Here is a 13,739-nt window from a genome sequence, read left to right as displayed (position 1 = left end):
CAGCGACACACAGGAACACACACACGGATTGGGTCGCCGATGTATTACCTACTTGACCCCATCGGACTCCTTCCCCCGTTATGATTTAGCCCTTGGTCCATCATGCAAAACATTTGGGTATGAATGAATGAATGAACCAGGGTATCCACGAATGAATGAACCAGGGATATCCACGAAGCCTTGGTTTCTTTTACTTTTCAGGGACCCAAATCTTAAGAGGACCCAGGTTCAATATTGAAACATACCACACACATATTACTACTGAAGTCATTTGGTGGACCCACCTCCAATTGAGTCCACATCCATAGTTTAATGTTTATGTGTTTCAGGGTCCAACGATATGACTACAAAAAAAATGCATCTGGGTCAAAGAGTTCACACACCCATGATTTAAGTTTGAGGATGGCATGGCATGGATCATGATGTAGATGTAATTGTAGAACATGTACACAGCCCTATTTGAATGACCAAAAAGGTGTAAATTACGTTTAATCAGGAAGTAATTACTGGAATGTGCTGAGCATTGATTGATTGATTGGAAACGTTATTAAAACAATTGACCATTTCTAACACCGGATATCTGCAGGTTTCAACCAGTTAAATTTACGTTTTAATACCACTTATAGGCAAATGTAATACCAATTTCACAACCATACTAGAAAAAAATAAAACACAAAACTGCCGGCTGCACTTACACGCCAATTTTAATTATTGCGCGTTCCATACAAGCGCTCGGTAGCCCTGCAAAAACACAAAGACTTGTTGAATACAAAAATATTACAGCAACCCCCCCCCCCCCCCCCAAATGTAATAGCTGTGCAAATTAAATTGAATACTTTTTAATACCGTTTAAGGCCATATATTGAGAATTAATACCCTGCAACAGCGTAAAAATATCAGAGTATTCCCTGCAAAGCATTCACCTCGCTACAACCAGCCACACAAATTATCACCAATAGTTTCTGATTCAGACTCCTTTTATTGTCACGTCATTAAATACCTTTTACAAAAAAAAAGAAAGTAAAATTCCCTTTGTGGTTTCTCAACCACATCAATCAATCAATCAGCATCCAATATAATATAAAATACAAATGTTTGAAGTTTCAATGATAATGTTTATGTTCATACACAAAGCTCCAAGAATATATAAAATGTGTTTCTTAAACATGGTGGAAAAAAAGACATTAGGAATGAGAAGAAAATAAAAAAAGATCAATACAAATGCAGCTTGGGAGGAAAAAAAGCCAAGACTTGATACTAAGGCCGTTTCATGGGGGGTGAGAACACCACTTTCTTCCTCAGGGTGAAGTTAGCCACAGGCATCTGCTTTACTAACTCTGGGCCATGACCTAACCATTCCTCCTGCATCTGGCTTACTTCGTCATTGACCCGATAGAGAATGGCCACGATATCATCACCTCTGAAACAAATACACAAAAGACAGTGCACAGTAACTTTAGCATTACTAGGATCTAGCAGTGGATACAACTGTAGTCAATAACACTAGCATTACTATGATCTAGCAGTGGATACAACTGTAGTCAATAACACTAGCATTACTATAATTTAGCAGTGGATACGACTACTCAATAACGCTAGCATTACTATGATCTAGCAGTGGATACAACTGTAGTCAATAGTGCTAGCATTACTATGATCTAGCAGTGAATACAACTGTAGTCAATAACACTAGCATTACTATGATCTAGCAGTGGATACAACTGTAGTCAATAACGCTAGCATTACTATGATCTAGCAGTGGATACAACTGTAGTCAATAGTGCTAGCATTACTATGATCTAGCAGTGAATACAACTGTAGTCAATAACACTAGCATTACTATGATCTAGCAGTGGATACAACTGTAGTCAATAACGCTAGCATTACTATGATCTAGCAGTGGATACAACTGTAGTCAATAACGCTAGCATTACTATGATCTAGCAGTGGATACAACTGTAGTCAATAACGCTAGCATTACTATGATCTAGCAGTGGATACAACTGTAGTCAATAATGCTAGCATTACTATGATTTAGCAGGGGATACAACTGTAGTCAATAATGCTAGCATTACTATGATCTAGCAGTGGATACAACTGTAGTCAATAACGCTAGCATTACTATGATCTAGCAGTGAATACAACTGTAGTCAATAACACTAGCATTACTATGATCTAGCAGTGGATACAACTGTAGTCAATAACGCTAGCATTACTATGATCTAGCAGTGGATACAACTGTAGTCAATAATGTTAGCATTACTATGATTTAGCAGGGGATACAACTGTAGTCAATAATGCTAGCATTACTATGATTTAGCAGTCGATACGACTAGTCAATAATGTTAGCATTACTATGATTTAGCAGTCGATACGACTAGTCAATAATGCTAGCATTACTATGATTTAGCAGTGGATAGATACGCCTGTAATCAATAACGCTAGCATTACTATGATTTAGCAGTGGATACGACTCAAATACGTTGCTCGGTATATTCAGCAGGCCTATAAAGTACCGTGGAAAAAGTAAGACTTTAGAATTTTCTGGAACTAGAGGCTTTCTTATCCTAAGACTTTCAATATCGTACCATATATTTGTATGTCATAAATGTCTTGATGAATTGAAAATGGAGGACCTTTATGTAAACAAGACAAAAGTATTTTTCTGGTCTTCATTCTCTTAGCAGTTGTTAGTATTGAGCTGCTGTACTGCATTGTAATAAAGTTTTCAATCAATCAATCAATATTGAGCCTTACCTCTGACAGCCCTCTTTTAGCTTTCGACACAAAGTCTGAATGAACCAGCTTCCCTCGTCCTTGTTCCTGAAAGCTTGACACTGGTCTACAGTGGCAATGGCAACCAGCATGTCTGCTTCCACAGGCAGCAGAAATGGACTTGCATCTGCCTGCAGATCTGTTTCTGCCTGCAGATCTGTTTCTGCCTGCAGATCTGTTTCTGCACAGTCCGCCACCACTCCACGTTGTATACTCGACCCCTGGCAGGCCTGGATGAAGACCACTTTGGGCTTGCCGATGAGGGCAGAGCAGTTCTCTCCATTGAAAGTTGAAGTTATTTCAGCAAGGGGGAGGGGCTCTCGATCAATCCCATGGACAACCCGACTCGAGCCATGACTCAGAAGGCAGCAGACAAAGGCATCGCCGTGCTGAGGTAGTGTCTTAAGGTCTGTGAATTCACCGCCAGACCATTCCTTAATGTTGCACTCCTCAGGAAGGGCCTTCAAGGAAGCGAAGACCTTCAGTGCCTTATCCATTTGGTCCTTGGTCTGGTCCTTACACATGAGAACTTTGAAGCCAAGCCAGCTGAATACCTTTGCCAAACTTTCTACAGGGGAAGAAAAAAGAACAATCATTAAGTCCTAAAAATCACCCTAATCACCAAAGAAACCCAGTGATCTCAGTGACCTATCTACTGCATAACATACCAGAGACCTCAATGACCTATCTACTGCATAACATACCAGAAACCCAGTAACCTACTGCATAACCTACCAGAAACCCAGTGACCTATCTGGTGGATAACCTACCAGAAACCCGGGGCGGCTAGGTGGTGTAGCGGGCAAGTCGCTCGCCACCAACGCTGGAGACGCTGGGTTCGAGCCCAGCTCTCGGCGTTGCTATCAGCTTGGCTGGTCGTTCACACACACAATTGGCAGTGTTAGGGGTGGGGAAAGCTGATGGGTGGGTCCTGGGCGTTGTGGACAGCGACCCCTACAGTTCGGTCGGGGCGCCTGCACAGCGAGGGTAGGATCTGGAGAAAGGTAGTGTGACCTTCCACACGTTACACTCTCCCGGTGAGAATCTGCGCTGCCCGGCTGGCTGCACATGTGTCGGAGGAAAGCATGTGTCTCCGGCCTCCCGGACCAACAGTAGGGGGGGGGGTGCGCAACAACCAGGAAGGGGGTTGGGAATTGGCATAACGACTAACAGTGGGATGGGAGAAAAATCGGAAAAAAGGAGGGGGGAAAAAGATAATAAAATAAAAAAAAAAAAAAAAAAACGACCAGAAACACAGTGACCTATCTATTGCATAACCTACCAGAAACCCAGTGACCTATCTACTGCATAACCTACCAGAAACCCAGTGACCTATCTACTGCATAACCTACCAGAAACCCAGTGATAAGATAAGATAATCCTTTATTGATCCCCTTGGGGAAATTCGGGTGTCAAAGCAGCATGGGGGGGGGGGGGGGGGATACAGGGTGGGGGATGTATAGCTTCACAGTCCTATACAGTCCAGTATCTATATACACTATAGATACACTTAAGATAATATATACAAATACAATACCAGAAACGCAGTGATCTAAATGACCTATCTACTGCATAACATACTAGGAACCCAGTGACCTATCTACTGCATAACATACCAGCGTCCTTGTCTGTTCCACGCCTTGGTGGATCAAATTTCTCATTGTTAATGATCACACAGAGACCTATGGGGGTGCTGGTCAATTGATACTGGTCATCCTAAAAAATGTAAAAGAACACAGAATCAGTTTGACAATTATAATAATAACAATAATAAACTTTGTATAGCACTTTTCAAATCATTGTTACAAGGCACTTTACAGAAACAGAAGAATGGAAGTTTTTTTTTTAATTGCACCAACAAAGCAGCAAACGAGAGCAGCAGCAAATGAGAGCAATTATGAATTAACAAAAAAAAAAAAAAAACATGGAGAAATTGACACTGCAATAATCAAAATGTTACGAAAGGATAATAATAAATAAAAAAAGTTGCAACATTGTTGCATTTTTCATTTGATTCCGTTAGCTTTCACACTGCACTTTGTCAAGCGCACCAAACTGTCTAAACGAAAGCCATGTGGTCACGCAGGTATGCTGTGAAAAAGGGACTTTTCAAACTTGCAGGAATATTTCTTTCATTTTGGTAGTGCTTGTCGTCTGAGCTTTGACTATGCACAGTAACTGAGGAGATGGTTTACTCTGGGTTGCCAGGATGTGCAGGAATAATTAAACGTAGTCTATGAACACATATCCCCCATACAAAGCCGGATTTAATTCACGTCACAATACAACTTAAGATCTTCCAAATCCAGCTGCATCGCAAGGTAAGAGATTATACTGTATATGTGGACAAAGAAAATAATGTGATCACCTTGGCACAAATGTTTTCTAATTCACTGTCAGTGATTAATTATGCGCCAGTAGGCTACTGTCACCTTGTTACATAGGTAGGCTGGTCATTGTTATTTTATTGTTACATTTATTGTAACATTCATACAGTCATACCATGTAAGACATTAGGTTAGTATAGGTAAGTTATCACATTCATTCATATTATAGTTGATATGGTGCTATATTCACCTATTCTACAAATGTTCATTTATATATTCCCCTTCTCAGGTAGCAGGTGGATCAAACCCGAGACCAGTCAAGGGCCTTTGGCCATTATTATTTTGTGGTGTATGTGGTGTAACCTGTTGGTTCACTTTTGCTTTGGTAGCCTTATCTTTGGTTTATCTGCTACCAGAGGTTGGTTGTGTCTGGTGACTGTTGCTTTTGTGTTGCTTTACCTTGTTTAGTTTTCCCTTGGTTTTTCTTTATTGAGTTGAGTTGTAGTTATTATTTGTTAGGTGTTTATCCCTTGTATTGTTGTGTTTGTCTTGTTTCATTATTCCTTGAGTTCCATTCCCCTTTATTGAATAAATATGATTTACTTTGAAAATGTTTGGTTATTCATCCTACCTCTTACCGTGACTTGCATTACTGTGCTCCCCAAATTCCACCAACATGTCTCTTGTCCCACAAGAGGAGACAAAACACTAGACCATGTCTAAACCAACATAATGGATTTACCATGTGGAGAGAAAAAAGAATTAGACATTTTCGCTTTCTAAGCAGATATATACTCTGAACTATTTTTTTGCCGAACCACTGCTGCCTGGGCGCAGTGATTTTATCACCTCAAAAGCCCATTTAAAAAAAATAAAAACAGGGCTTTTGAGGTGATGAAATCACTGCGCCCAGGCGGAAGTGTTCCGAGTATATATCGGCTTAAAAAATGAAAATGTCTAATTGATTATTATTATTTTCTCCACGTGGTAAATACACAGGTCACAATATGTTTACAGGAACGTTTTGGAGTTGTATTTGGAGTGTATTTCGTGACTGTTGGGAACTAGTTACATAATCTGTCTTCAGAGTCTGTCTTCAAAGTTAAATTAATGTGTCACCTCCTTTCGTCTTTTGCGTTCTTGCACTGGACCATCTGAAGAATAAAGAGTAAAAAAACACAATTACACCCAAGAAGCCATGAAAGATTTTGATAACTTATTGATAATACAGTTAAACAAGTCCTTAAACTAGGACAACATGCATCTATGTCAAAACAGAGTATTATGTAATATTATATTGGCATACTAAGGGCAGTGTAACAGAGTATTATGTAATATTATATTGGCATACTAAGGGCAGTGTAACAGAGTGTTATGTAATATTATATCGGCATACTAAGGGCAGTGTAGCAGAGTGTAATGTAATAATACTAAGGGCAGTGTAGCAGAGTGCAATGTAATAATACTAAGGGCAGTGTAGCAGAGTGCAATGTCGCTCCTGTAGCTTGTTACTGTACCTTCATTGAGGCCTGGGGTAGATCCCTTGAGATCTGGTTTAGGTGCTGGGTTAGATCCATTGAGATCTGGTTTAGGCGCTGGGTTAGATCCATTGAGATCTGGTTTAGGCGCTGGGGTAGATCCCTTGAGATCTGGTTTAGGGGAGCCACTGGGAGCTGAATCAGGACCAGGACTTAGGGAGCGTTTAGTTGACAGACTGCTGTTGTCCCACTGTATGGTCTTCAGACCAGGGAAGATGTCTCTGAGGTATTTGGTTTGCAGTAGGCTTGTGAAGTCTAGGCAGGTGTCCTCTCCTTTATTCATGATCTTGTCCACCAGGTTCATTATACACCCCTCCGCAGTCTCTCTGTTACTAGTCAGGTTGTTGTATTCACGCTGCGTAATCAAGTTATTCTCAAACACTTTGCTAAGGACGGGTTTGTGGTCTGCAGACAGTATGTCTTGAAGACGTGTCTTATTGCGTCTGATTGCATCTTGAGCTGCCATTGTGAACCTGTAGGGAGGGAGAGAGAGAGAGGCAGACGTTAGGGGCCCAATGAGAAAGCCAGTGTGAGGCTGATAAGATATTTCTTTATTGATTCTCTTGAGGAAATTCAGGCATCATGTAATAAGTGTATAATAAGTCATATATATATATATATATATATATATATTTCTTTTTTTAAGTAAAGTGAAACAATTCACTATTAAGTGAATGCAGACTAATTGTTCATTATCAAATGTTTTTGCCCTGAAGGGCGCTCTGCTTGCTGCCTACCTACCTGGTAAAAACTAAAAACTACCCCAGAGGGAGCAAATAGGGAGGGAGGCTCAGGTTACGGCCATCCCCTCCTCTGGTTCAATGAATGAATGAAAACTTTATTTAACAGATTGCAGAGTGGGTACAATACAGTACGGCTCAATACACACAATTGTTAAGGGAATGCAGACCAGAGAAAGACGTTTGTCTTGTTTACATCAGGGTCCCCCATTTTCAATTCATAGTGAATGAATGAATGAAAACTTTATTTAACAGATTGCAGAATGGGTATACAGTACAGCTCAATACACACAATTGTTAAGGGGAAGCAGACCAGAGAAAGACTTTTGTCTCGTTTACATCAGGGTAAAAAGCAATGTTGAAAATGTTGAAGCTACATGTAGTCAAAAAAGCCGCAAGGGGCTCAACAGAGGAGTATAAACACTGTGGCGCGCATAGAAGAATATCCTTTAGTTTACTTTAAACGATTTAATCTTTCACTTAATGAAACACACGTAAATACATAAACGAATAGCCTACTGTTGCGATATTGCGTTACTTGCGGTCAATAGAAACAATACACTCCCTGAGCTCACCCCCTCTCCGTAGAATGTCAACACAAATAAAAATGCTAATGAAATCCCATATTGATTGATTGAAAATTGTATTAACAGATTGCAGAATGGGTACAACACAGAACAGTACAGCTCAATACACACAATTGTTAAGGGGATGCAGACCAGAGAAAGACTTTCGTCTTGTTTACATCAGGGTCCCCCATTTTCAATTCATCATAACATATATGACATGTACATGACATACAGATAGACAGTACTGCTACTTCTATACATTTATGACATACCAGATCTACAAATATACAGTAGGCCTACTGTTTGTGAGTACAAAAAGAGAGTATATACATTTGAGGGGGAAGAAACTGTACATTGGAGGTGGGGGGGTTGGGTAGGCGGGGAAACGGTACATTGGAGGGGTTGAATACTACTATTCTCGAAGTCAACTTCCTTTCTGTTGTTGCTACGCAACTGCGGCGTGGGGGAAACAATCAGGGCGAGCTTCTTTGAATCATATCTCGCCATAGAATCACCAGAAAGGCTTTCGAAGTAGTGAAATGCCATGTTGGCCTCAATATTTTCAAAACAAATCGTATGAACATTTTATGAAATGAACAAGAATGTGATAAAACATGTAATAAAAACAGAGCTCAACACATACATTTGATCGTGATGTACAGTAATTTACCTAGTATGGTTGTCAATATTCCAATGTACAGTTTTGCTTGTTTGTACAGTGTTTCCCCCCCAACCCCCTCCAATGTAAATTACCTAGTATGGTTGGCAATATCCCAATGTACAGTTTTGCTTGTACAGTTGTACAGTGTTTCCCCCCCCCCAAACAACCTCCTCCAATGTACAGTTTTTACGTCAAATGTGTATATACTCCCTTTTCTGGACTCTTTTTGTATCACAATCAGTACTGTATTTGCAAATCTGGTATGTCATAAATGTATAGATGTAGCAGTACTGTCTGTCATGTATATGTCATACATGTCCTGATGAATTGAAAATGGGGGACCCTGATGTAAACAAGACGAAAGTCTTTCTCTGGTCTGCATCCCCTTAACAATTGTGTGTATTGAGCTGTAGTGTATTGTACCCATTCTGCAATCTGTTAATAAAGTTTTCAATCAATCAATCGTCGAAATCCGTTTGTTTTCCCTCATACCAAGATGGCGGCGGTCTCGTGATGTCAGTGTCTTCGAGAATTACCGCCAAACCCCAGTGAACACGCCCGCCATCTAAAGTGAAAGTACAACGAACAAATACAACAGAGAATACTGAAACGTATTTGCTCCTACACCCACCTCCAATTGTGCGTCTCTGCACCCCTCAGGGATAGAGGCTAATCTTTCCTGTGACAAAATGGCATCCAATGTAATAAAAAAAGTCAACCAACGAACTCGATTCTTGTACCGGATCTCCTCTCTGGTAAACAAGAATACCCTGAAGACTCTAGCAGGAGCACTCATTCAAGGGTACTACGACTATGCTTGCACCTCATGGTACCAAAGCACCTCAAAGGCACTAAAAAACAAATTACAAACATCTCAAAACAAGCTAGTCAGACTACTGCTTGACCTGACTCCTAGAACCCACCTCACCCCTGCCCACTTTGACAACCTAGGATGGCTTCGAGTAGACGACAGAGTACAGCAACTTGCAATGGGCCTGGTCTACAAGATACACTACGTGACCAAGGTACCCATGTACATGTCAAAATACTTCCCAAAGGTCAGTGAATACCACGATCACAACACCAGAGGGAGCTCCACAAATCATGTTAAACCCAGATTCGGCTCAAACAAGGGACTAAACACGTTTCGCAATTATGCCACATCAATGTGGAACGCCCTACCCAAAGCTGTAAAGGAATGTGAATCACTACCCACTTTAAAAAACACTCTCAAAAAACACCTACGTGAGACAGCAATTCGAAACTGGCCCCTACAAATGTCCTAACCTAGTTGTACAGTAAATGACCAAGTAAGGCTTTGTCAGTATTCCAATGTACAGTGTAAAATGTGTGTGTGTCCCCTACCCAACCCCCCCCCCCCCCCCCACCTCCAATGTACAGCCCCCACCCACCCACCCCACCCACCTCCAATGTACAGACTACGTCAAATGTATACTCTTTTTCTGGACACTTTTGTATCACAAACAGTACTGTATTTGCAAATCTGATATGTCATAAATGTATAGATGTAGCAGTACTGTCTATCTGTATGTCATGTATGTCATATATGTTATGATTAATTGAAAATGGGGGACCCTGATGTAAACAAGACGAAAGTCTTTCTCTGGTCTGCATCCCCTTAACAATTGTATGTATTGAGCTGTACTGTACTGTACCCATTCTGCAATCTGTTAATAAACTTTTCAATCAATCAATCACACACGTTGTTAGCCTAAGACTAGAGGCTGGGTGATTCTTATTATAAACTTAGAAAACTAGCAACAATGACCATTCTCCATTCTATTTATAATATGATAACTCTACATAACCTTCCATTGTTGTAGGCTAAAACTAGAGTAGACGACTTGTTCTGTCTCAAATATTTAGCCCAAAGTATTATAGCCCTGCTGCACCGGTACCGCGGTACCTGTACCCAAAAAATACGTTTACAGAAACGACGACGCCTATTAATTGAAAATGGGGGACCCTGATGTAAACAAGACACACGTCTTTCTCTGGTCTGCATCCCCTTAACAATTGTGTGTATTGAGCCGTACTGTATATTGTACCCATTCTGCAATCTGTTAAATAAAGTTTTCATTCATCATTCAGCCCTACTGTAAACTACTAACAAGTCGGTCGCAGTCAACCAGCACCTAACGGGTTTGTTTGATCCTTTATGTCTCAGCTGGTATCGTGGTATCCTATATCCACGATAGGCCAGTTGATTTACTTACCGTTGTGCAAGAATTTCCCCTCGAAATAGGCTTGTTGTGTTTTGGGCTTTCGTTTCGGCTCGCCTCGTCTTGAAAGTAAGCGAGGGGAAAAGATTACAGCCGGGAGAGGAAGTCCAAAAGTCGACTCTGGGAACGAGGTTATTGAAGAAACACACTCCTCAATGTCAGTTTCAGTATTTAATAAAAGACAAAGATGAAGACACCCTGAAACAGACACAGACAGCACAGTCAGCTGACAACGTATATCCTGAATACACGATCACACTATAGTAACACATAAATATATATATCTATATAATGCATATATAATATAATATATAATATGTAAGAACAGTAATAGTGCATAGAGCATCTCACATGAATGAATGAACGACGTCTCTGCAGGAGGCGAAGTGAAGAATGACAACTAAGATGGCCGCTCAGCGTAGTGCACGGCATATGACTTTTTCTGTTTAACAGATACTTGGCAACATCCCAATGACTTCTCTCAGCTGAACGAGTCTACACCACCTGGGTTTGTTTACATCTGCCAACCCCGTCTCACCCAATAGTCTCACCGGCAGAGGGGGAGGTCTCGCGCTAATCTACCGCGAGACTTGGAAGGTCTCATCTGTTACACTACCAGTGTCTCAATCATTTGAGTCTGTAGCTCTACAGTTAAATGGACCTACACCAACTATTTTAGTAAATATCTACCGCCCACCCAAACCAAACAAGGATTTCATTGATGAATTCAACACATTTCTCACCCACATCTGTTCACTCTCATCCAACATAATTCTGTTGGGTGATTTAAATATTCACATGGACAACACGAATCATGCTCTCACTAAGGACTTCATCTCTTGCCTGGACAGTTATGGTCTCAAACAACACATAGATTTCCCAACCCATTCTAAAGGTCATATTTTGGACTTGGTCTGTTGCTCTGGTGTCACCCCTCTCAACTGTTCTGCTGTTGATCTCCCCATCTCTGACCACATGGTTGTTTCATTTAATTTAAGTCTGACACTATCCCAAACCAAACAGTCACGTATTATGTCCTTCCGCAACATCAAAAACATTAATTTAGCTGATCTCACCTCAGGCATCGACAGTTTCCCCATCACCATCCCCCCATGCACCCCGGATCAGCTCGTCTCCCACTACAACGACAGTCTCCAAACTCTGCTGGACTCACTTGCCCCCCTCAAAACCAGGACTGTGTCATTCCCCCACTCCGCCCCCTGGTTCTCCCCTCACCTACGTCTGCTGAAAGCCAAAGGACGTCAGCTGGAGCGGCTTTCCAGAAAAACCGGACTCACTGTTCACAAACAAATGCACCATACCCATATCCTCCACTACAAAGACGCCCTCTCCTCAGCCAAATCCCAATATTTTGCAGATAAAATCACTGCTGGTGCTGGGAACACCAGGGCCCTGTTCTCAGTGGTCAACAACTCACTCCGCCCCCCTGACTCCCTTCCCTCACACTTCTACTCCACTGAACATTGTAACTCACTGATGTCATTTTTCAATTTAAAAATAGCCAATATCCACCAGCAACTGACCTCTCTCATGTCCAGTTGTCCATCTCCCCTAGCTCCACACCCCTCCCTCTCTGCACCTCTCTCCTGCTTCCATCTCCCCTCTGCTGCCGAGATATCAAAACTCATCCGGAAATCCAAGCCATCCACCTGCCAACTTGACCCCATGCCCTCCTCCCTGGTCATAGCCTCCCTCCCCTCTCTCCTGCCCCTTATAACTGCAATCATCCATTCCTCCCTCACCTCTGGTTCTGTCCCATCATCTCTCAAATCCGCTGCTGTAACACCGATTCTAAAGAAACCTGGTTTAGACCCCAACATTTTCAATAACCTCCGCCCCATCTCCAACCTACCATTTCTCTCAAAAATCCTGGAAAAAGTAGTGGCTTCTCAGATTCATGCTCACCTCTCCAACAATAACCTCTATGAACAGTTCCAATCTGGTTTTCGCCCCCGTCACAGCACAGAAACAGCCCTCCTCAAAATCACGAATGACCTACTGATGGCAGCTGACTCCGGACTATTATCCATCCTCATCCTCCTCGATCTAAGCGCCGCATTTGACACCATATCTCACTCCACCCTCCTTAACCGACTAGCCTCCATTGGAATCTCCCACACATCCCTAGACTGGTTCCACTCATATCTCTCTGGCCGTACTCAGTTCATTCAGCTAAAATCATTCACATCCCATCCATCCCCCCTCTCCTCCGGTGTTCCCCAGGGCTCTGTCCTTGGCCCTATCCTCTTCATTATCTACCTCCTCCCACTCGGTCGGATTCTCCGTAAACACAGCATCAATTTCCACTGTTACGCAGACGACACCCAGTTCTATGTTTCCTCCAAACCCACTTCCACCCTCCCTCCCTCTTCCCTCTGTGCCTGTCTACAGGAAATCAAATCCTGGTTCACCTCAAATTTCCTGAAATTAAACAGTGGCAAAACAGAGGTAGTCCTCATTGGCTCCAAGTCCACACTCACCAAGCACCCCAGTTTCACCCTCACCATAGACAACTCCTTGGTTTCCCCTTCCCCCCAGGTCAAGAGTCTGGGTGTCGTCCTCGACAGCACCCTATCATTCCATTCCCACATCAATAACATCATCCGGTCCGCCTACTTCCACCTTCGCAACATCAACCGCCTCCGCCCTTCACTCACTCCCAACAGCGCCGCAATCCTGGTCCACGCCCTCGTCACTTCCCGCTTAGATTACTGCAACTCCCTTCTCTTTGGTCTTCCCCACAAACTCCTCCATAAGCTCCAACTGGTCCAGAACGCTGCTGCCCGTATAATCACCAGAACCCCTGTCATCAGTCACATCACCCCCGTCCTACGCCAACTACACTGGCTTCCCATTAAACTCTGC

At 42.2% G+C, this 13,739-nt stretch overlaps 1 protein-coding gene across 1 annotated transcript; it reads right to left on the bottom strand.

The window, feature by feature from the left end:
- Positions 1–965: 965 nt before the first annotated feature.
- LOC311226944 (caspase-7-like) lies at positions 966–11,252 on the bottom strand. The gene is made up of 7 exons (XM_084312409.1): positions 11,205–11,252; positions 10,848–11,051; positions 6,620–7,113; positions 6,222–6,256; positions 4,392–4,491; positions 2,758–3,343; positions 966–1,420 (listed from the first exon to the last, which is right to left on the bottom strand). The coding sequence occupies exons 3-7, from the start codon at positions 7,104–7,106 to the stop codon at positions 1,258–1,260; spliced, it is 1,371 nt and encodes a 456-aa protein (XP_084168535.1). The 5' UTR covers positions 7,107–7,113; positions 10,848–11,051; positions 11,205–11,252; the 3' UTR covers positions 966–1,257.
- Positions 11,253–13,739: the final 2,487 nt, after the last annotated feature.

This window comes from Notolepis coatsorum, assembly GCF_963971535.1.
Source record: "Notolepis coatsorum genome assembly, chromosome: 4".
NCBI lineage: Eukaryota > Metazoa > Chordata > Actinopteri > Aulopiformes > Paralepididae > Notolepis > Notolepis coatsorum.
This window is presented reverse-complemented; position numbering and strand designations above follow the sequence as displayed.